Raw genomic sequence first — 24,270 nt, 5'->3', positions numbered from 1 at the left:
TAGTGTTGCCTGGCTGCCTTCTACATCCTCCTCAAAGAAGCAGTGCCAGCAATCTCAGCCTCAAGGTTTTGAGGCAAGAGGTGCAAGATTTTAGAAGGTTTATGGGCCATGTTTGCCGTTATTTTGTCATGTCCTCATGGAAGTGCAAGGGGAACTAAATTTTTCCCATCTGCCTTAAAGCTCACAGCATTCAGGGGCAGAAGGAGGGTTAGTCCATCTCTAACATTCAACACTTTATTATTGATATTGCATGAATGGCTCATGGAGACTGGTAGCCCTGAGTCAACATTTACACACAAAGTATCTGAGAACATGTGTGAACAATTTGGTGTCAGAGCTCTCTCAGAAGCCCTGAGAACAGGTAGCCTGGCAAAAATTTGATGAACATGATTGCATGTTTCAGGGAAGCAGACTTTGACTGTACAGGCTGTTTGTGCTCTGCTCAGGCTCAAAAGATGAGAGATTTTTTTTTTAATGGTTATGTCAGATAGTTTCAGGGAAAATACCTTAATAAGCATTCTTATCTTCCTGCTTGTGAGTTTTTTCTGAGCTAGGAATGGGGGCACAGGGCAGTGAGCAGCTGTGACTGAACTGCTGCAGGCGCAGCTCGCTGGGCACCTGGTGGGTGAGAGGCTGCTCCGTGTGGAATGGGAGGCAGGCTTAAGGCAGCCAGGGTGGCAGCTTATTAGTTGGGGTTTATTTTTCATCTGGCCATGTGAAAATTCACAAGATGCAAATAAGTTCAGGGCTGTGAGAGAGCCTCCTGTGTGGAACGCCCTGGCTGCAGCACGGAGCAGCAGAGTCTCATTCTCGGTCTCTGTTCTGGCCCTCGGCACGTGAGATGTGGCTTCTGCTCCTCACAGCATGGGAAAGACTACACTATAGGGGGAGACTGGCAGGCCCAGGGATCCTGGCTGCCATGTGTTATGGCCAAGCTACCAAAAGCAGTTGATCTTGTGTGATGTACATGTGGAAAATCGGTCGGATTTATATTGGTTTAGGGATCTCATTCTCCACCTTTCCTGGGTGGAGAAAGGTGGTACCAGAAAGGTGGCACCAGAAAGGTGGTACCAGAAAGGTGGTACCTTTTCTGGCATCAGCAGAGCTGCTGGTAGTGGGGAAGATGCTGCATCCGAGGAAGGGCTGGTCACAGAAACCAACCCTGCCTCAGCTGGACCCCTCCGGAGCATGAGCAGCTCCCTTTCCCTCAAAATTTGTTATTGAAACTACTGAAAACATAATGATAAAAATAATACATTTTGAAAAATATGAACTATTAAAACCATAATATGCATATTAAAATAATAAAACAGGAAAAAGATATGCTGGTGTATTTATTCCAGAGGTGCAAATAAAATACAATATCTAGCCTTTATTTCACTTTCAGTCATAACAAGCTGTAGATATTAATGACAGCATTTCTGTAAAAAGAGTAATTTGTTACAAAAGAGTCCACTGCAAAAAGTGGTCTTTGGTGTGATTTGTTTCTATTATTGCCAGTACTGCTGATTAATAACACACATTTTCAGTTAATTTTGGATCTCAGCATGCCCTTTAATCTTGCGTTGTTTCTTTTGTCTTGCTATTACAGAAAAATATATATTGTATCCTGAGGACCAATTCCAATTACTATAAGTTAATCTATTAGGTGATAAAGAAGCACACAGGCAGGAAATGTGTATGTGAAAGTGAAGATGTATCTCAGGATTTGCTGGGGTTTGGTTACCTTGAAATGATGTTCTCCATAAATCTCAGAGAATGTTCTCTGTCTGTGTGTGATAACCAAAGCTTTGTTTTGGATGTTGTCCCAGGTATTATGAAACCGGGAGTATTAAGCCTGGAGTGATTGGAGGATCAAAACCAAAGGTCGCCACACCCAAAGTTGTTGAAAAAATTGCAGAGTACAAACGCCAAAATCCCACCATGTTTGCCTGGGAGATCAGGGACAGACTCCTTGCTGAGCGAGTGTGTGACAACGACACTGTGCCCAGTGTCAGCTCCATTAACAGGTAAAGGGGTGGCTCTGGCGTGGGCTGCTCCGTGGAAGCACTGTCACATGGCTTTGTCTTTTAGCAGCATCGGGTGTTCGGGGCTGTTTGTAAGAAAAGCAGCCTCACCTGATTCCCCGGGGCACCTGGGCCTGGGAGCAGCTCTGGGCTGACCTGAGTGCTGACCTGAGTGCTGAAGCACTACGGATGATGAGGCTTTCCTAGCAGTGGGCAGGTTCTTCTGCCAGCCTTGGCTTCTTTTCCATCCTTTCCTTTCCCCTGTTTGTGAATCTGAGGTCCTTGCTGGGAATGACCCTATGTGTTTGCTACGGGCAAAGTCCCTGCTCTGCTCTGTGGGGTGAGGGTTCAGTGGGACAGGCTTCCCCAGGGGGGAAGCTCAGATGGCCATTGAGTAGGGTGGCAGTCATCTGGGTAAGAAAGGGACCCAAGGCATGGGGCTGAGGCTCCATTTTGTCACCTGACACCGAATTGTGCTGCTGGCATTGGCCTGTGTTCAGTGTGAATGTCAATGGGGGAGTTTGGTTGGTAGTGTCTGAGAGCCTCCACTGTCTGCTTTTTGCCTTGGGGAACTTAAGTGGCCTGCAACTGCTTTTGTGAAAATGCAGGGGAATCTCATTTGGAGTCTGAGTCCCACCAGTTTGGGTGTTTTGCCATGGCTTTGCAAGTCAGGGCTGGGCTCATGGAAGGTCTGGTTAGGGGCTCTGACCTGCTGCCATGTCCATTACACCTTCTGTGGCCATGGTTTCCCCCTGAGTCAAGTGATGTATAAGGCTGGAAAAACCCAGTGAAATTCTACGTGACATCTCCAGCCCTGCCAGAGCAACAGTGAGAGACGAATACTTGAGCAGCAGAGCTTTTGGGCACCCACGGCCCTGGCAAGCAGGGTTTGTTAATTTTCACTCTGTTCTGGGCTTCCTCCTCACCACGCCAGTGAGATGATTTTCACTTGTGCAACTGCATGCAAATTCTTTGAATGCAGCTCGCTATAAAATCTCTCATTTGCGTCCAGACGTGAAATAAATTGATGCAATATTCCTTTATTGGCTATCCCAATCTGATTTGCATTCATGGAGTTGCCGCTTGAGTAGCTGGAGTGGCTTCCCCAGCGTTAGGGGAGAGTGCAGCCTCTGCCCTGATGGACTAAATGTCGAGTCAGGGGTTGGTGGAATTAAAAGAAAAAATGGGTCAGCTCATGTGCAGCCTTGCTGCTTGGGAGCCCCTGCCTTGGAGGCTCCAGAGCATCATGCAGTAACTCTGTGGACACGGTGTCTTTCTTTAAAGAGGGTTTGAGAAATATTACAGACACCAGGAAAACCAAAGGAAAATGTCAAATACCTAAGGAAAAGCTCTACTTCCATTAACATCAACAAGTCATGAGAGAAGCATGGCTGTTATAAGCAGTCCTCTGCTTGTGTAGGAGGATGTCCCATGTTCTCCAAAAAACTACCAAAAAGGCAGTCATAGCTCTAGGTAAAAGGGAGATTTAAGTAGCTTCCAGTCATATTTTGAGCCAGTTTCTGTGTTCCTCCTTGTGTGCTTCCACACTCATAATGCCCACACCCCTACTGCTCTTGTATCAGAAACCCAGTTCATGATCTGTCACCAAGTTTTGGTTGTAAATCTAATTCTTTCTCATCTGCTTGTGACTCTGGCTAAGATCTTCTCCTTTCCTCAAAGGTTTGCAATCCTTTTAAGAAATGCATGCAATCTGTGTGAGTCTATCTGTTTACCCAGAGAATTGTTTTTGCCAGCTTAGGAGCTCACCGTGAAAACCCAGACTGAGCAATAATGTGACAAAGAACCTGGAATTCACATCAAAACACTTGCCTTTAATCCTAAATCCTGCAGTTCCAGCAGTCTGTGGGGTTTATCCTCACATTTAACACCGAGTGTGTACTTTGGGGCTTTGCTGGAGGGAAAGGGTGCAGCCCCTGCCCACAATACCCTTGTTCACCACTGAGGTACCAATGAGGGGCTGCCTGGTCAGCACAAACCCGAGCCTTGGTCTCGCTGAGTGTTCCTGCCCTGCTGCAGTTGCCATTTCTGCACGGGGAGGACAGAGGCCCCGCTCTGGCTTTCTGTTCTCTGTCCCCATGGCGAGAGTGTGCTCTCTGTCCCTGTCCCCTCAGTGTGGATGTGCTCTCTGTCCCTGTCCCCACAGTGCCAGGTGTGCTCTCTGTCCCTGTCCCCACAATGTGGATGTGCTCTCTGTCCCTGTCCCCATGGTGTCAGGGCTCTGTTGTTCCCTCGCACGGTGCTGATGCTGCTCCTGTGGAACATTGGGGTTTATGGGGATGGACTCCTGCAGCTCATCCCTGCTATTGAGGGGGCCTTCCAGCAGACAAATCTGAGCTGCTGCCTCCATGTAAGAGTGAATAATAATAATTATTATTAATTAATAACATTAATTTTAATAATAGGTCACTCTTCAATAGCAGAAGCAAGCCTGTGTGGCTAGGACTTAATTAATCATTGTGATTAGCTTTGCTTGAATCAGCTGAGAGCTGTCCAGCTGCTTTCAAGTGCTCCAGTCTCCATTCCTCCAGAGATAAAGAAGTTTATGTGTCAAGAGGCCCTGGACACCCTTTCTTCACCATGACAGCCCTGTGCAGTGGGCTGTTGGGCCCTGCAGGGTCTGTCTCTTTGCTGTCCCAGCTGTTCCTGCCCCTCTCACTGGGCTGGCTGTTCTGTGGCTGTAACCCATCCCCTGGGTGTGCCTGGCACCCAGCAGCTCCACTCTGGGGCTGCCAGCTGGAAGGTGCCTTGTGGACAGACAGACCTCTGCAGCCTCCATCAGACTCCTCCAGGGAACGGGAGGGAAGGGAATGGCAGTGCATCCTTCTCTGGGATGGAGCTGGGTGTCACCAGTGCTGGTCCCTGGGCCTGCTTAGGGGGGGCTTGCCAGCAAGGGCCTGCTGTGAATTCCTGCAGGTTCACCGCCAAGCCCTCTCCTCTCCTCTCCTCTCCTCTCCTCTCCTCTCCTCTCCTCTCCTCTCCTCTCCTCTCCTCTCCTCTCCTCTCCTCTCCTCTCCTCTCCTCTCCTCTCCTCTCCTCTCCTCTCCTCTCCTCTCCTCTCCTCTCCTCTCCTCTCCTCTCCTCTCCTCTCCTCTCCTCTCCTCTCCTCTCCTCTCCTCTCCTCTCCTCTCCTCTCCTCTCCTCTCCTCTCCTCTCCTCTCCTCTCCTCTCCTCTCCTCTCCTCTCCTCTCCTCTCCTCTCCTCTCCTCTCCTCTCCTCTCCTCTCCTCTCCTCTCCTCTCCTCTCCTCTCCATTCATGGCAGGCAGGAGTGGAGGGGAGTTTGTCAGGCACAGGGAGGGCAGTGTTGACGCTGGCATTGCTGCTGTGACAGTGCCTGGGGCTGGGAGTGTGTGGTGAGCCAAGGACGTGGCTCCTTCCATCCTGTTCCAGTTCTGCTGCACCTGAGGCAGAGCTCTGTGATCTCCAGAGGCATTTCTGACCCTGTCTGTCCTTTCCTCATAGCACATGGGCAGGTCAATAATGTGTGTGGCATCTCCCCAGAATCTCCCCTCATGGCAGGTACCCTCTGTCCTGCACACCACACGTGCCTTCTGCTTTACCTGTGTCTCTGAATTTTTTCTCATTGATGTCACTATCAATCACAGCAGTGACTGCATGTACCCAGTGATGGTAAATGTGGTCATTCAGCTTTTAAGATTAGCATTTATGCCAACATGTAAAAAAAAAAATAAATTGTCTGAGCTGATCCTTTCCCAAGGTGTCCAATGCCTCTAGCCATGTGAGTGCCAAACCTGGTATGCTCTAGCCTCGCAATTGTGTCCCAAGAGTGCAGACCACAGCCTGCTGGGGCTTTGGGCTCAGAGGGTCCCAGCTCCCTGGGGAGGGGCCACTGGCCTGCTGGCTGCCCAGATAGCTGTGGGCTTCTCTTTCCCGGGCAGTGAGGACTGGGTCCTCAAAGCCACCAAGCACCAAGCTCTGGAGCATGCTGAGAGCCATGCAGATGCAATCCTGCTTGGCTGCGCGGGGATGAGCTTGCTTGAGCAGGGAGGTTGGACAGGTGACCTGCTGTCAACTGTTGTCTCTTCCAACCCAAACCATTCTGTGATTCTGTGACCGTGGAATGTCACCCTGATGACTCTAATGGCAGGGGCTGGGGGCACAGGTGTGGTCCTGGGTCCACCTGCCCAACTTTGGTCTTTCAGTAGTGAATGGTGAGGGGAACATATGCAGAAAGGCATTTTTTGTATTGATGGAGGTGTCCTGCCCTGAAAAAATAGTGTCTAATGCCTCCTGCCATTGCATGCCTAATGCTAAGGGGTCATGTTTTTCCATTACTCACAGGATCATAAGGACCAAGGTGCAGCAGCCACCCAATCAGCAGGTCCCAGCTTCCAGTCACAGCATAGGTAAGGAAAACTTTTTTTTAAAAATACATTAAAAAATAATAATGGATTACAAATATTCTGAAGAACATTTAATCATTCTTATGGACAGATAATTCTGCATAAAACACTTCAGCACACGTCCTAATGTGCCTTCTTTGTCATTCTCCAAGGGCTGAACATAGTAAATGAATTTTATAAATACTGCTAAAAGGTTTTGAATTTTACTGATTATTATGATAAATAGCTTTCACCATGAGACAGAAAATTGAAATCTAAACCAAAAAAACCCCACTAATAGGGGTCTATAGAATGTCAGATAATTAAAGTAATAAATCAAGAAAGGGATACTTATTCATAACATTTTCTGCATCATTAGTCAGTAAGTAGTTTTGAATGTGTTTTTTCCATCTATCAACCATCCCTTCCATAGTTCTTTGTGCACTTGCAGTCTTGAGTGAAGAGGTAGCAAAACTTTCTGAAACTTTTAATTCAGCCTCAGAGCAGTGATGCTGCAGCCTGAGGGAGGTGATGCTGGTGGAGGGTGACCCAGAGGAGACCCCCAGGCTGCTGAGACACCTCAGCCCTTCTCCTGGCTGAGTGTCTCTGTGAGGAGGGTGGGTGTCTCAGTGCTGCAATGCAGCAGGGATGGAGGGGCTCAGGGCTGCTTTCTTCTTGTCCCTGTTCCATCAAACCCATCAGGGCACTGGTCAGCCCTTGCTTCATAGGAAGTGGTGGGGGGGTTCTAGTTTCTCTCTGCCTTTATGTTGTCACCTGTGATACGGTGAAATGCTTACTGCTTCTCTCTTGGCAAGGGTGTGCTGGCACTGGGAGAAAGGGAGTGGAGGTGCAGAGCAGCCTGCACTATTTCAGCTTGTCAGAGGAGTCGTGCTGTTGACCCTGCGCCCTTAGCCTTTCTCTCCAGAAAATGCCAAAACAATCTTGGGGAAGAAAAGCTCCTTTTATCTCACTGTGGTGGCTTAAGTGTTTCTCTTCTTGAAAAAGTCAAGAACAGAGAAGAAAAATCTTTTTTCTCAGGGCTTGGAGTTGATAGAGGGAGCATGGATTCCTGATATGGGTTTGCTCTGTGTGAGTCCTGTCTGGAGGTCTTTGGTGTGGTCCCACATGTGTGACCCATCCTGTCCATGGGGTCTGTGGTGGCTTCTAGGGTGCAGGGGCGTGGCAGGACAGGCTCAGCCTGTAAGCTGATGGAGGTGATGGGGGTGCTCCTGTGAAGCCTTGGACACTCACTGCATAACGAGGGCAGTGTTTGCTGTGCAGTTTGGCACATCCACACTGCCCTTGAGTGACTGCCCTTGCTGGACACAAACAGGATCCTTTTCTGAGGGCTCTTCCAAAGCAAAGTGGATTTGGGTCATTTTTCTGGGAACCTCAGGGTCTTTCAGCCATCCATCCTTAGGCAGCTGCAGCCGTGCAGGGTCTCCATGGCCAGAGGTTAGTGGTGTGGTCTGACAGGATGCAGACAGCACAGTGCAGCAGCAGGTGCAGGGTGCCCTGCTCCCAGGAGGCTCCTGTCCCGGGTACCCTCTTGTGACAGCTCCTCTCTCTGCATGACTGTGCTCCCAGCAAGCTCTGCCCACCTTGCTGGGCTGCTGTGTCACTGGAAGGCCTCTGCTGTCCCAGGCAATGAGGTTTTGCACTGAGCCTTGTGTGAGATGGGGTGCCTGACTGCTGAGGAAAAGCATCTCCTGTCCCTCAGCACACAGACCCAACCCCTTGTGATGGGGCAAGGCTGGCCATGCCTCTCCTGCCACCCCTGCACTGGGCTGCTGTGGCATGCTGCTGGGGTGGATGGGCATGGCAGGGATGGGTGAGGGCTCTTCCTGAGCTGGAGGGGCCACGATGGCCAGCTGAGCCCCAGCCCGCCTCCTTCACGCCACGGGGCCAGTGGTGAGCTGGTGACTGACGGCCTGTCCTTGCCTTGCAGCCTCCACAGGATCAGTCACCCAGGTGTCCTCCGTGAGCACTGACTCTGCTGGCTCGTCCTACTCCATCAGCGGGATCCTGGGCATCGCCTCCCCCGGCACCGAGAGCAACAAGCGCAAGCGGGACGAAGGTAGCAGGAGCCGGGTTTGGGGAGTGCCTGCTGCTCAGCACGGGGCTGGGCAGGGCTGGGTGCTGGGGGGCTGTGCTGTGATGGGGCTCTGGGCATCCTCTGCAGTGCCGTTTGGACTTTGCCGAGGTCACAGACAAGCCGGGGACCATCCCAGTGACCCGGTGGCCGGGAGCAGGGGCTTCTCCAGGTGTTTTGGAAGGCTATGGCAGCGTGTCAGTTTGGAGCCAGGCCTTCCTCCACACCGTGGAACTTTTCCCTCCTGCCAGTAAACAGGGGAAGAGAGACAGCTGTGTTGACTCTGTGGCTGCCTGAAATAGGAAATATCTGCAAAGTGACAGAAAATTAACTGCATAGACATCGGCTGTGCTGCTTCTCCCGGGACTTGCTTCACCAGGGACATTTGTCAGTCTTGAAGGGTGGGAGTGAGCACAGTCCAGTTGGGGTTGGATATTGCTGATACACTCCTCAGATCCACAGAGTGTATGTTTTGTTCTGCATCCTCCTGAAAACAATGTTTTGGACAGAAAGGCACCAGAGGTGGAGTGGAAGGCGCAAGAGGAGAAATTCTCTGCTGGTGTCTTTTTAAAGTACCTTTAGTTTAAAGCATTACTTTCATTTTGGAAGAACCTACATAGAGAAGCTGAGGCCATGGCTGTGGACACAATTTGTATAGCAGAGGGGACACCAGAACTGCAGTGGGGCTGTCTCAGCTGAGGATGCAGAGGGCATGTGAGGAGGGGTGCCTTTCCTGCTGAATCAGCCTCTTGCTGAGGAGCATCCACGTTCCTCAGCTCCTGCTGCTGGTGCAGGTCCAGCAGTGCCCTGCAAGCAGAGCAGGTCCAGATCCCTGCACTGCCCCCCTGCCCCTTGCTGCCCAAACCCTCCTGGAGGAGCTGAAGCTGCAGTGGCACCCCCAACCCACCCCCATCCCCTGGGGGACACACAGCTAAAATCAGCAGCCTGGTGCCTGAGCTGTGCAAACAGGGTCACGTGCCAGTGCATCCTTTAGTGAAACACATGATCAGGTTGCAGAGTAGACCCAGATTTACTGAACCAGGAGAAAAACTGCAAGAGGCTGGGGGGCCAATGTTAGCCACATGGGAACTAATTTGATGGTGGAAGTATAAAGCTCTTTGTGCTCAGGTTCCTGCTAAATTTACTATTTTTACTTAACTCTGTGATTATACACCTGTTTTTTTTTTTTTTCCAAATCCAGGTTATAAATGCATAGTTAAATATATGCATTAAAGCAGGTAGGGTAGAAGTTTTATGTTTTATCAGCCAGGTCAGGAGACAGTCTGTACTGATGCCACATGGCTCCTCTGCCACAGAGACATTTTTTGGGTGTCTGTCAGAAGACACTGCTTTAACTGCAGAGAAAAGGATTAAGTGTTTCCTTGAAAAGCAAAAGCAGTTCCAGAGGAGCTGAGAACCTTCTCAGCTTTTCTCAGTTCACATTCAGAAATGTGCATGTGATTGCTGAAGCAACCCCCCTCAGTTTGGCAGGATGAGTCATGGGGTTTGAGCTCCTGGGCTGGACGATAATGCTGTCCTCAGCAGGCTGCTTAAACTGCTTTTGTAATAGGCTCAGGGCTGCAGGTTTGGAGAGGCACAGTCAGGTACTCCAACATCTTTGTCTGTTAGTGGGGAGCCCCAGGAGCACCCATAGCACCCTCCCTGTCCTGCTGACCACAGGGTCCTTCTGGATGGGTCTGGGTGGGGGCATTGTGCTCGTGGAGGAGTCCCAAGGCTCTGTACCTGCTACACATTCCTCTGATATAAGGGGGAGAAGCATGTCACCTGAGTTTGGCCTGTATGACGACGTGGGTGCCCAGGTGGCAGAGCTAATTTAGCCATTTCCTGACTTTGGGGAGGCGCTCTCCCCAGAGACCCCCGGCACTGTGTCCTTTGTCTGTAGCTGCTGGAAGGTGAGTGCCTGCTGCTCTGCCTCCCTGCACACGTTCCTGGAGCCACTGGCTGTGCAGGGCTGTACACGTGTCCTGGCTGCCCTCGGCCTGGGGCTGAGGTGCGAGGGACTTGCCCTTCCAGCTGCACTGAGCACTTGATATAATTCAGTAATCAGTTTTGTTCTCCTCACTCGTGACATTTTATTAGCAGATGTCACCGGTATGTAACCCAGTGGGGAGCTTGCTGGGTAGCAACAGGGGCAAACCAAATCAGACAGTCTTTATTGGTTTTTATAGCTGAAGGTGTCATTTTTTCCCCTGTTGTAATAGGGACTTGGAGCAGATGTGCCTTGGTGGGGGATCAGTTGCTTTCACTTTTGGTTAAAGGACATGCTACTGGAGACTGGCATGAGGAGCAGGCTGTCCTGCAGTGAGACCAGGCAGCTGCTGCAGCCTCAGCAGTGGAGGATGCCGGGCAGCACCTCGCTGCCCTGCCTGCCAGTTGGCTCCTCAGGTGCACTGGAGGCAGGTTTGCCCAGCCCTACACCTCAGGGAGGGTTGCAGAGGTGCTGATGGGCAGCAGGAGTGCACAGAGTGACCACGATGGGGTGCCTGCTCTCTGCTTTTAGGGCAGCAAGAGCCCTGGTCAGAGCAAGCTGAGTGCTCCATCCGGCGCTGACAGCCAGCCTGTGTGTAGGGGCTGGTTTCACTGCACCAGCAGCAGCTGCTCAGGTGAGCAGCGCTGATTTCAGGATGGACACCTGACACATTTTGGGAAGTGCTGAGCATCTCCTGTCTGAAAGTCAGAGCTTGCTGAAGTGGGGCTAAACAATCCTTGTCGAGCACTGAGAAAAGAGCAAAAGACACTTTTGTCTACAGGTGGGTGCATAGGAGACTGGGGTCAGGACCTGTTTTGGGGACAAGAGAGGTTGCTGGGCCATAAGTGCTCTGGGGGATTCACGGAGGATGATGAGGGAAGAAGGGCCAACCCTCCTTCTCCCTTCACTCCTCCCTTTGCTAGCCCTGGTCTCCATCCTGCAGAGCTGTGCAGGTGTGGAAGAGGTGTCAGAAGGGCTCATGCCCAAGAGCAAGCACAACAACTGCTGTGTTTGTGCCATGCCAGCTGAGAGGGATGCTGCAGCAAGAATGCAGGCCTGAGGCATGGGATGTGCTTCTCACCTGGATGTCCTTGTGTGCTGCACCTGCCTCAGTGGGAGAGTGACACCCCTCCAGCAAAGGACTCTGGCATCTCAAGGAGCCTGTGCTCTGTGGGAACCTTGCTGTGCCTGCTGGCCCTCGCCAAGAGGGTTCACAGGGCAAGGGGAGGATGTGGGGTGGTGCTGGCACCTGCATGCTGGGTGTAGTGATGCTGCACCCTGTGCAGAGCCCTCTGCCTGCCGGTGTCAGCAGGCCTGAGCTGCTCAGCCTGGCCATGCCTGGACACAAATTCTGCCTTCAGTGCAGGCAGCTGCTGTCTGTGCTCTGCTGCAGCTGGGGATGCTGTCAGGGCTGGCCTGGGGCTGGAGGAAGAATCTTGATCCTGCACTCTTGCAGAGAGATGAGACTGGCTGCTGGTGAGCCTATGAGCAGAGTTGGAGCACTTACAAGAATCTCCACTCTTCTGGCTCCCCCTTGCCTTATGCAAAGCACTGTTTCCCACAGGGCAAAAATGCCTTTTTGGAGCAATTGCTTCAGGTTGTGTCAGGGTAGGAGTGCCTGACCTGCCAGAAGTATGCTTGTGCTTCACTTCTGACACAGAAATGTGCAGAAGCCCTCAATACCAACAGGTAATAGGGGCAGCAGGTGAGCATTAACAGCAGCTAAGTCAGTCTGACATCTGTTTGCATACAGTAGTTTCTCTGGAAGTCCAGGACTCTGTCATGCCCCTAACATTACCTGTAGGCTATTAAAATAGAGACTGACAATGGGCACAAGTGTCATGTGGCCCATCCTGCTGTGGCTAAAATCATAGAATACCCTGACCAGAAAGGAACCCACAAGGATCACCAAAGTCCAACTCATAGCAAAAAGAAACACAAAACCAAAATCCCACTCCAGGGCTATCACTGCCGCGGCACAATGCTGCAGCGTGCAAGCTGGCACCTTTCAGCCCGTGTCAGGTAATGCAGGGTTGGCACAGAGGGGCCCCTCACTGCTCAGCTCAGGTGCAGCCATGGTGGCACAGAGGGAAACCTGCTTCCTCTCAAGGACATGGGCTGTGCTAGACCAGCTGGGCTGCGTGTTCCCCTTTTCTAGGTGCAGCTGATTCAAAAGGCTCTGTGCAACCATAAGCAAACTGTCTGTGGCCTGGTCTGCCCAATTTCAGCAGGGCATCCTCAACAAAGTGCCACTCAGGGTGCAAGTGTCTGCTCCTTGCTGCGGGAGAGGTTAGGCAGATCTGCATACGTGCAGCCAAGAGCTGCAGAGAATCTAACATTCAGTCTTAACAGAGACTTCCCAGCAGTGGAGGAATTTGGGGAATTGAAAGCAGTGTGGCAGGAAACTTCCACTTGTACCAGTTGTTGTGTTTTGTTTCCATTCTCACCAGCATTATCATTATCATTATATTATTATTATCATCTTAATCCAACATTGCTGTCAGCATCTGGTGTGATGATGTAAGTGCTGGTGCTTTCTTCCCTTGACTGAACTCTTTGAGAAATGCCTTTAATCACAGATATGCTCGCAGGTGTTTGGGTCACAGCCTTCTGTCTGGGAGAATAGGGCTCCAAGAGGGGCAGGGACACTAACAGAAATGAGAAGGAAATGAGAAGGATTGCACACGATGGTGGATTGCCCATGAAGGATTACACACAGCGTCTGTAAGACATTGCAGAACCATCCCATTCTGCAGTCACTGTGTTTTCAGGAAGGGATGCCCTGGGTTAGGCATGTCTGGGTTCCAAGCAGGGCTGGCCAGTGCATGGAAGCTGATATGGGATATAATACAGGGATATTTCCAATGACACCAGCACCACGGCCACTGTGGAGATCAGCTGGAGAAGTGCTTGGCACTGACAAAGGTGGACAAGAGCTCACCAAGTCAGTGACGTCAGTGATAGAGAGACAGAGAAAAGCAAAGCATACCACTCTGCACAAGTGAGTGTTTCTGTATTTTGTGTCTTTCCTCTATATCAAGGCCCATGAGCTGTGTTTTCCCAGAGGGACAGGAATAAGAAAATACACTCACAGCTAGGCAGAGGCTTGAAGGGCTGTGAGCACAAATGTCTTGGAGACTGCATGAGAGGGCCAGTGGCCTCCAAAGAGAGCCTAACATGGAGTAAGTGCTGCCAGGTTCTTCTGTCATCTCCTCTTGTGCTCAAGGGACAATGCACCAAGGTATCAACTCCAGGAGGCTCCTGGAAAGGCTTGTAAAGTACTTTTTTCTGCTTTTGGCTGAAGTCCACTTTAAAAGTTGAACACCAGAACCACAGCTGGTGCTAAGCTTTTTCCAGAACAGTCAGGTGTGACATTCACATCTCTGTGCCTGTCTGCAGTTGTGCCATGAATTGCAGTGTGTGTATGTGGATAGTGTTTGGGGGCATCCTGCTGCTCTGCCTCCCTTTGGTGGACACAAACATGTGTCTGTTCTGCCCTCATGGCCCCAGTGTCTTGTCTGTGACAGCAGAGAGCTCCCACCTCATCACGGAGCTCTGTGCCATGGCAAAGCCCTGGGTGGTGAGAGCTGTGCCAACCTGCAGCTCCCTGGAGGGCCCAGGGCTATGAGGAGAGGCCTGCCAGACATGAAGCTAGTCAGGAGTGTGTAAATGCCCCTTTCCAGCTATGGCTTTCCAAATTTTCATAAAGGTAAAGTAGATCTTACTGTAGGTACCCTGGTACTAGAAATACTACTCATTCAAATGCCAGAATCGTTGGTCTCTGAGGGCTGGAAGGCAGGATTCCTGTGTCCACTCAGACACCCCTGTCCCTGGCAGTCAGTGCTGCCTCTCTGTGCTCCCTGCTCATCCCAGGACACCTCTAGTGAGCATCTGCTCTGCTGTAAAAGCCCTGTTCCCTCCTGGGAAGGGATGGGTGCTCTACCCACCTAAAATTTATTATTCTTTGTGGTTCCTTGAGTTGGTTTAGGCACTTTTGTCTCGGGGTGCTGGGGCATCCCCATCAGAGAGGCCTTGCTGAATGAGGGGTCATGGTGCTGGCCTAGGAGTGTGGATGGTGACAGAGCCCACAGACGTGTTTGTACTGCCTGCCCACACTCTCAGCATCAGCAGGTGATGGGGTTCAGTGCACAAATTAGCCACTGATGAGGTCCAGTGCTGACATAAGTCCCTCTTATTCAGCTCACTTCAGACAGTGACCAGGGCCTGATGGTGTTGGGGGCTGATGGTATCCTGGACCCTATTTCTTGGGGTCTTCTGCACCATGCAAGTGATGTGCAAAGGATTGAACCCTTTGGGAATCTTAACTGCAAGGGAAAGAGTTAAAGCAGACAAACACTGAGGGGAAAAATGCAGGAGGTTTTGGAGGGAAAAAAATCACCTGCCAATATAAACTGCAGGTGATTTTTACATCAAAAGAGTGAAGTGTCAGTCTGGGCAGTGGTGAGTAGGAAGGGACACATGGAGAGAATTCCCCAAGGGAATAGAAAGGGGCTGACCAGGCCTCCAGGCTCTGTGGGGAGATGCCTACTTGGAGCACCTGGGATGCAAAATCCCACTGCTGAGTCAGCAATAGCTGAAAAGAGGCAGTGGAAAAATACATAAAAATCAAAAAACTCACTCTGTACTGCAGTCAGGTTAAACAAGTGGAGACGTCCAAGCCCACACGGAGGTGAAAGAGAAAGAAACACTCTTCAGAGTCCTCAGGAAGTGCTGGGGTTCCCTTTAATGACTTCTGGCCCCACTTCAACAGCACTTACTCACTGGAGCTGTTTTACCCCAAGGAATGAGTGCAGGCACTACAGTGAGATGAAGCTTCTGAAGGGTGTGAGGCTCTGCAGGGCTGGCAAGTACTGATCTGAATTTCTCCTGCTGATGTAGACTGTCCTTTGCGTTCAGGGTTCCATTCCCTGGGTTGCACAGTGACTTGGGCTATTTGTCCCATTATTTCTTTATGTCTTCAGAAGAAATGGTTTTCCCTCACCACGCAGACACTGACATCATCATTTTAAATAGGGTTTGATGTGGGCTTTGCTATTACATTGCAATGATGGCTTCATCTATGCTATATCCAAAGCAATCTACTTTTGGGGGAAGTTTTATTTTTTTTTAACATTTCATTGGAAGCTAATTTTTCAGTTCTTGGACATAATTTCTGAGAACAATTGTAGTTCTCTTTCAGCTTTTGCTTGCCTTTTGTGTACCTTACATGGTCCATCCTGAATGTGCTGACATGGCAGCAGGCTCTGGCCATGCTGGTGGTTTGACACTAGCAGTGATGGTGTCACACGTAGGTGCTTGTGAGTGTCTGAAGGAGGAGTTTAATTTAAGAATTAAGCCCTTGAGCGTTCCAAGAACCACCCTGCATCTGGGGGCTCACTGATGCTGATCCAGCCATCCCAGACATTAACAGGAGCAGCTCAGCTGGCACAGGATTTCTCCTTGAAATTTCATTTCTCATGAAATTCTAGGGAAAAAAAAATATAGGTCAGGTCAGATCTCCACTATAGCAGCATTAAAATAATGTAGCCTCAGTTTCTGAAAAAGTTCTGCATGTCTAAATTCACAGAAATTAAACAAAAAGCCATTTCAGCCTCCAACTGGAGCTGTTCTGATGTTTGAGAGCAAAGTGTTTGCCTGAGCTGTGCTCAGGCAGGACAGAATTCTGGGGAGGGAAATTCCAGGCTCTGCCGAGCCAGGTGATCGAGCCTGTGGGCTGAGATCCTCCTCGTGCAACCTTCAGTTCTGTCGGACAGGGGAGCATTCCATGTTCTTCACTGTCAGTGTGAGCCCCAGCTCCCTTGTGGCGCCCTGGCAGGCTGGACAGGGGGCTTGCCTGAGCTCTGCTGCATCCCTGAGCTCGGGGCTCTGCTGCTGCCTGCATCCCTGGGCTCGGGCAGGCTGGACACAGGGTTTGCCTGCATCCCTGAGCTCGGGCAGGCTGGACACAGGGTTTGCCTGCATCCCTGATCTCGGGGCTCTGGACATGGGGTTTGCCTGCATCCCTGGGCTCAGGGCTCTGGACACGGGGTTTGCCTGCATCCCTGAGCTCGGGGCTCTGGACACAGGGTTTGCCTGCATCCCTGATCTCGGGGCTCTGGACACGGGGTTTGCCTGCATCCTTGGGCTCAGGGCTCTGGACACGGGATTTGCCTGCATCACTGATCTCGGGGCTCTGGACACAGGGTTTGCCTGCATCCTTGGGCTCAGGGCTCTGGACACGGGGTTTGCCTGCATCCCTGATCTCGGGGCGCTGGACACGGGGTTTGCCTGCATCCCTGAGCTCGGGGCTCTGGACACAGGGTTTGCCTGCATCCCTGATCTCGGGGCTCTGGACACAGGGTTTGCCTGCATCCCTGAGCTCGGGGCTCTGGACACAGGGTTTGCCTGCATCCCTGATCTCGGGGCTCTGGACACAGGGTTTGCCTGCATCCCTGGGCTCAGGGCTCTGGACATGGGGTTTGCCTGCATCCCTGAGCTCGGGGCTCTGGACACAGGGTTTGCCTGCATCCCTGAGCTCGGGGCTCTGCTGCTGCCTGCATCCTTGGGCTTGGGGCTCTGGACACGGGGTTTGCCTGCATCCCTGATCTCGGGGCGCTGGACACAGGGTTTGCCTGCATCCCTGAGCTCGGGGCTCTGGACATGGGGTTTGCCTGCATCCCTGAGCTCGGGGCTCTGCTGCTGCCTGCATCCTTGGGCTTGGGGCTCTGGACACGGGGTTTGCCTGCATCCCTGATCTCGGGGCGCTGGACACAGGGTTTGCCTGCATCCCTGAGCTCGGGGCTCTGGACACAGGGTTTGCCTGCATCCTTGGGCTCAGGGCTCTGGACACAGGGTTTGCCTGCATCCTTGGGCTCAGGGCTCTGGACACAGGGTTTGCCTGCATCCCTGGGCTCAGGGCTCTGGACATGGGGTTTGCCTGCATCCCTGAGCTCGGGGCTCTGGACACAGGGTTTGCCTGCATCCCTGAGCTCGGGGCTCTGGACACAGGGTTTGCCTGCCTCCTTGGGCTTGGGGCTCTGGACACGGTGTTTGCCTGCATCCCTGGGCTCAGGGCTCTGGACACGGGGTTTGCCTGCATCCTTGGGCTCAGGGCTCTGGACACAGGGTTTGCCTGCATCCCTGGGCTCAGGGCTCTGGACACGGGGTTTGCCTGCATCCTTGGGCTCAGGGCTCTGGACAGGGGGTTTGCCTGCATCCTTGGGCTCAGGGCTCTGGACACAGGGTTTGCCTGCATCCCTGAGCTCGGGCAGGCTGGACACAGGGTTTGCCTGCATCCCTGAGCTCGGGGCTCTGGACACGGGGTTTGCCTACATCCATCCCTGAGCTTGGGGCTCTGGACACGGGGTTTGCCTGCATCCCTGTTCTCGGGGCTCTGGACACGGGGTTTGCCTGCATCCCTGGGCTCAGGGCTCTGGACACAGGGTTTGCCTGCATCCCTGGGCTCAGGGCTCTGGACACAGGGTTTGCCTGCATCCCTGAGCTCGGGGCTCTGGACACGGGGTTTGCCTGCATCCTTGGGCTCAGGGCTCTGGACACGGGATTTGCCTGCATCCCTGATCTCGGGGCTCTGGACACAGGGTTTGCCTGCATCCTTGGGCTCAGGGCTCTGGACACGGGGTTTGCCTGCATCACTGATCTCGGGGCGCTGGACACGGGGTTTGCCTGCATCCCTGAGCTCGGGGCTCTGGACACAGGGTTTGCCTGCATCCCTGATCTCGGGGCTCTGGACACAGGGTTTGCCTGCATCCCTGAGCTCGGGGCTCTGGACACAGGGTTTGCCTGCATCCCTGATCTCGGGGCTCTGGACACAGGGTTTGCCTGCATCCCTGGGCTCAGGGCTCTGGACATGGGGTTTGCCTGCATCCCTGAGCTCGGGGCTCTGGACACAGGGTTTGCCTGCATCCCTGAGCTCGGGGCTCTGCTGCTGCCTGCATCCTTGGGCTTGGGGCTCTGGACACGGGGTTTGCCTGCATCCCTGATCTCGGGGCGCTGGACACAGGGTTTGCCTGCATCCCTGAGCTCGGGGCTCTGGACATGGGGTTTGCCTGCATCCCTGAGCTCGGGGCTCTGCTGCTGCCTGCATCCTTGGGCTTGGGGCTCTGGACACGGGGTTTGCCTGCATCCCTGAGCTCGGGGCTCTGGACACAGGGTTTGCCTGCATCCCTGAGCTTGGGGCTCTGGACATGGGGTTTGCCTGCATCCTTGGGCTCAGGGCTCTGGACACAGGGTTTGCCTGCATCCTTGGGCTCAGGGCTCTGGACACAGGGTTTGCCTGCATCCCTGGGCTCAGGGCTCTGGACACGGGGTTTGCCTGCATCCTTGGGCTCAGGGCTCTGGACACAGGGTTTGCCTGCATCCCTGGGCTCAGGGCTCTGGACACGGGGTTTGCCTGCATCCTTGGGCTCAGGGCTCTGGACAGGGGATTTGCCTGCATCCTTGGGCTCAGGGCTCTGGACACAGGGTTTGCCTGCATCCCTGAGCTCGGGCAGGCTGGACACAGGGTTTGCCTGCATCCCTGAGCTCGGGGCTCTGGACACGGGGTTTGCCTGCATCCCTGTTCTCGGGGCTCTGGACACGGGGTTTGCCTGCATCCCTGGGCTCAGGGCTCTGGACACAGGGTTTGCCTGCATCCCTGGGCTCAGGGCTCTGGACACAGGGTTTGCCTGCATCCCTGAGCTCGGGGCTCTGGACACGGGGTTTGCCTGCATCCTTGGGCTCGGGGCTCTGGACACAGGGTTTGCCTGCATCCCTGGGCTCAGGGCTCTGGACACGGGGTTTGCCTGCATCCCTGGGCTCAGGGCTCTGGACACAGGGTTTGCCTGCATCCTTGGGCTCAGGGCTCTGGACACAGGGTTTGCCTACATCCCTGAGCTTGGGGCTCTGGACACGGGGTTTGCCTGCATCCCTGGGCTCAGGGCTCTGGACACGGGGTTTGCCTGCATCCCTGAGCTCGGGGCTCTGGACACGGGGTTTGCCTACATCCCTGAGCTCGGGGCTCTGGACACGGGGTTTGCCTGCATCCCTGGGCTCAGGGCTCTGGACACGGGGTTTGCCTGCATCCCTGGGCTCAGGGCTCTGGACACGGGGTTTGCCTGCATCCCTGGGCTCAGGGCTCTGGACACGGGGTTTGCCTGCATCCCTGTTCTCGGGGCTCTGGACACGGTGTTTGCCTGCATCCCTGGGCTCAGGGCTCTGGACATGGGGTTTGCCTGCAGCCCTGGGCTCGGGGCTCTGGACACGGGGTTTGCCTGCATCCTTGGGCTCAGGGCTCTGGACACGGGGTTTGCCTGCAGCCCTGGGCTCAGGGCTCTGCTGCCAGCTCATGGCCTCTGTGGGAGCCCTGTGCACATGACCACGGCTGGCTGGAGGGCAGTGCCTGGTGGGCAGCTGTTTGCAGATGGGGTTGTCCCTGTGCCTCGTGTCTGAGGGGTTTGAGGGATGGGCTGGTCCTGCCCCGGCCATCAGTGATGCTCACCTGTTCGCAGCTCAGCACAGGAAAACTCCCTGCCAGCACAGCTGCCCTCTCTGAGCACGCAGGTTACCAGCTGTCTGGTGTGCACATCAAGCATGTTTGTCACTTCTCTCCTAATGTGGTCCCCGGGGCCCCTGTTTTCCAGAGAGCTCTCCTCTGGCTCTGAGGTGAAGCCCTGCCAGTTTGCGACTGGCTTCAGTGGAGCAGGGATTTTCTCAGAGCTGTGTTAATGAAAAGCCCAGACTTCCACCACTCCTTACAGCCCTGCTGTAGCTCCAGCTGTTCTCATCAGGAGCTGTCAACTGCTAGATGCTTTTCAAGGAACAACCTCTTCATATAAATTTAGCTGAAATTCAGTTTAGGGGTAGGTGACTTGTCAGATCATCCTGATGGTGCCAGTGCTGGGGCTGGCCAGGATTCTTTCATAGAAATGCATTTTTGAAAGAAGAAGCAGTTTTGTGGAAAAGCAGGACTTGTCAGTTTTGATGGATGTTTGTTATAAATGCTAATATAAAATAAGTAGAAAAGTCATGAGCAAGATGAATAATTCTCATTCATCAAGGAATCAGTAGAATCCAGAGAGGAGGAAATGCTGAGGTGCAGTCACAATACATGTATGTATCTGTGTGCCTGTAATGCATCTGCCACATATATGTATAAACAGAGAGGTGACGAAAGTTTTGCTTTACAAAGGGTATATTACTCAAAAACTTTCACAATTAGTACTCTATTTTTTAAATTATGGCAGGGGTTTCTGAGAGGTCTGAAGAACAAAATCAAGAAAAGATTGTTTGGCTCTTTGGTGGTTAGTTTCCTTCACGTGCCACTCTTGAACAAGGTGCTTCTGTGAGAGGAGGGTCACACACATCAGATCATGTGTGATGCTGGATTTTCCCCTTTTTCCTTGCCTGTACATCAGTGTCTCTTGGGTCAGCATACGTCTGCACTGTTAAAACAAATGCTTGATTTTCAAACGTGTTTGGGATGAGGGGAGCTTAGAGGAGCTGCAGTGTCTCAGCCTCGTTCACCCTGGAAGAGAGATTTGGCCAGTCACAGGTGGTGGCTGGAAAGAGGCAGGGCACTATTCCTACACAAAAGGTCCAGCCCCAGAGCATAAGGTAAATGATTTGGCAACTCTGTCATATCAGGAGCTCTCCAAGCATCATGTGTTTCTGTGTCAGGCTTTCTCTGTGTCCAAAGCAGTAATGGGTTTTCCATTGCCTTGTTCCATTTGTAAGGTGGGGTGACCACCAGGGCAAGGGTGTGTCTAGGCCAGGGTGTCCCTACACCCCCCAGGTGTGGTTCTGCCCCTAGGGAAGAAGTAAAGAGTTCTGCAGGTAGTGTCAGGTCAGCTGCCTTCCCACAAAGTGCCGCCCTAGCACCAGGATTGCCATGTAGGGACTCAGATTCGCTGCTGTCGTAGTTGGTTCAAGCAATTCAAGCTTACTGGAATTTTAAAATCAGAATTATTTCCTTGACTGAAACGAGAGCCTTGTGAAATCCTGAATGATAGTGGAAAACCACTTTGTGTTGGTGCTTTGGGAAGCTCTGGAGTTAATATTGTGAGCTGTAATTGCTGTTGTTGCCGGTCGCGAGGTTCCCCGTGAGCATTCAGAGCAAAAGCAGGGAGAGGCAGAAAAGGGAGGTGTCCTGAGACATGCAGCTCTCTCCAGGTCCGTTTTTGCCTGGCATGTCCTTTGTGTGTGTTCTTCACATTGAGGCCTTTGCATTGCTAGAGGTGGTTGTGCAGTGTTGGTTGAATCCTGCCCATTTTGCCCTCTCCTGGTATTTGCAGAATAGTCCCAATGGGGATGATTTGCATCAGGCTTGGTGACTGCATTTTGCAGTCACTTGGTGTAGGTTTTAGCTAATTATATAAATAGCTGGACATACCTGTCTGCAGGAGTATTGGATTCATACCTGCGGGCTGTCTGTACTTCCTGGATGTGCCAGCCCTTGAGAAGAGCCCCTTTAGGAGTTTGTCCTGGCATAGTGATGGGTATGGCAGAGCTCAGGGAGAGCTGTGGTGCTTACAGGAGGTGGTGGTTTCCTTGCTGAGTCTTGTGCTGAAGCACGAACCTCGGGTCAGGGCTTGCTCTGCCATGGGACAGCAGATGGGCACAGGGGAGGATATGAAGATATATGAAGATATATGAAGATGGGCACAGGGGAAGATGTGCTTCTCAGCAGTCGCACACTGGCTGAAGCATGTGCAGGGCACAGGAACGTGCCATCAGCCCCCGGTGCTCGGGCTGTGTGCATGGCCTGCACCTCCTGGAGCACGGGCAGCCTGTGCCTGCCCAGTGTCTCTCTGGGGCTCTGGGCACCCAGCAGCTCAGGCACAGCAGCACCAACCACCATCAGCAACACCAAAAGATGTATTTTAGGTGCACCCAGATGTGCTGCAAAAAGCCAAATCCCTCTTTTTATTCTTTTTTTACTTGAGAAGACTTTACAGATAGGAAAATCAGTCCTAATTGGGAGAATCTAGAGATGGGTGTCCCTACCTGCTCCAGTAGGACTTACGAGTGTCTGATAGATGAAGTATTGCACCGGTGTTTTGCTGAACTCCTGCAACAAGACTGATTTCAGCTTATTTCCCCATTTCACATCCATACAGTCACAGAATCACAGAATGGTTTGAGTGGGAAGGACCCTCAGAGGACACCTCATTCCAGCCCCCTGCCATGGGCAGGAACCATCAGCTACACCTGGTATTCAATCAGATACTCAGCTAGACCCTTTCTGTTTTGTGTGTAGTTCTGTGCAGTCTGCCCCAAGTGGTCTGAGGTCTGTTTCTCTGTACTCCAGCTCTTCTGTCATGACAGGGGTACACTCATGCCACTGCACTCCACCTATAGTGCTGGAGCAACTTTTCTTGAGCTGGGAGTTAGTTTCAGATCCGTGGCCTTTGTTGTCTCCATTTCCTTCATGAGCCTTAGGGAGGTGCCTCCAGAGCTTCTTCCTTGGTCTTGTGGGCTGCTCCTTCTGGAGCAGTGACTTTCCACACGATGGTGCCCACGACTTCAGAGATGCAAAGAGCAGCTGGTCCTCTGAAAGCAAACAATGTCTTCTCTTCAGATGACTGTGAGATGAGAGTGTGGAGCTTGCCAATGTTTTATCTCATCTGAGATTCTGCTAAGAGATATTTGTAGTCAATATATACCTATGATAATTCCTGTAAGGTAATAGCTCTAGCTGGAGACTGATTATCCTTTGCTCCTGCAGATCCATATTGCAGGTGGAGGTTAGGAACCAAGGATTCTTGGCTGAGATGTCTTATATTGAAAGGAAATCCTGTTAAAATCTCCTGTCAGCTGGGCACTGATCTGGCTCATTTGAGCATGGCAAAAAGGATGTCTACGGTGGAGGTTGGGTATTGAAATTCTGTCCAGTACCAACATCAGTGAAATGTGATGGTTTTCTGATCACATGGACACTCCATCTTCATAAAACTGCTTGCTTCCCTGTAGCTCTGTAATGGGGTGCTGGCTGCAGTGAAACATCTGTAGACTGCATCAGCTGCTGTCTGGTTTTCTTTGGTCGCAGACTGAGTAGGGATGTGCATCCACCATCAGCACCTTATTTGTTTAGAAACTTCCTGCAGCCTGTCATTATGGTTCTCTGACATCTTGCAAAATGTCGCAGAAGCAGGAAAAATATGTCCCTCATAGGACCTGGAATGATAGAATCACAGAATGGTTTCGTTTGGAAGGCCATCTCTAAAGGCCATCTAGTCTGACCCCCCTGCTTTGGGCAGGGACACCTTCCTCTAGATCAGGACTTCAGAGATCCTGATTAGCAGAGGAGACGAGGTCTGTAGGATGCTGCTTTTGTGGGAACGATGCCATCACAAGGTTCTTCTTTCAGGTGCTTTACATGATTCACATCAACTTTTAGTCAAGAAAATATGAAGAAAGCAAACTTACAGTGAGGAAACATCTGTAAGAACAGCTTTTGTTGAGTGGTGGCCATCTCACACAGCAGAGCCTCATTTCCCTTTGATGCTGCAGTAACTGCTGGGCTGCTGGGTTTTGCCTGATGAGCTGTCACAGAGCTCTGCTGGAGTGGGCACTGCTCACCCCCACGCTGCTGCATCTAATGGCCAGGATACATATCCTCTTTTGCATTTCAGTGCTTCAGGAGGGAGAGAAGCACAACCCTAGGGGAGAAGCTGTGAGCAGTTGATGCACAAGTGTGCACATCAAAGGCTTCCTGGTGGCTGAGCATTTCAGGTGAAGACAACAGAATATCTTATATTGGCTAAACAGGCTGCAGCCTCCCCCCTTTTAATTCTGAACAATTATTGTTGAACTTTGCAGTCAAG

At 52.1% G+C, this 24,270-nt stretch overlaps 1 protein-coding gene across 7 annotated transcripts in view; it reads left to right on the top strand.

Annotated features, from left to right (window-relative positions):
* PAX5 (paired box 5) overlaps window positions 1-24,270 on the top strand; it is a 136,272-nt gene that overhangs the window by 10,218 nt on the left and 101,784 nt on the right. For 5 of the 7 annotated variants that reach the window (XM_066569140.1, XM_066569137.1, XM_066569136.1 and 2 more), the window contains exons 3-5: window positions 1,812-2,009; window positions 6,328-6,392; window positions 8,317-8,445. In XM_066569140.1, the coding sequence (XP_066425237.1) occupies window positions 1,812-2,009; window positions 6,328-6,392; window positions 8,317-8,445 (392 nt within the window). The remainder of the gene's footprint in view (window positions 1-1,811; window positions 2,010-6,327; window positions 6,393-8,316; window positions 8,446-24,270) is intronic. The other 2 variants (XM_066569143.1, XM_066569142.1) reach the window with 2 other exon arrangements.

The sequence above is a fragment of the Molothrus aeneus genome, chromosome Z, assembly GCF_037042795.1.
Source record: "Molothrus aeneus isolate 106 chromosome Z, BPBGC_Maene_1.0, whole genome shotgun sequence".
Taxonomy (NCBI): domain Eukaryota; kingdom Metazoa; phylum Chordata; class Aves; order Passeriformes; family Icteridae; genus Molothrus; species Molothrus aeneus.
The sequence above is the reverse complement of the archived record's forward strand: the minus strand, read 5'-3'. Positions and strand labels throughout refer to the sequence as shown.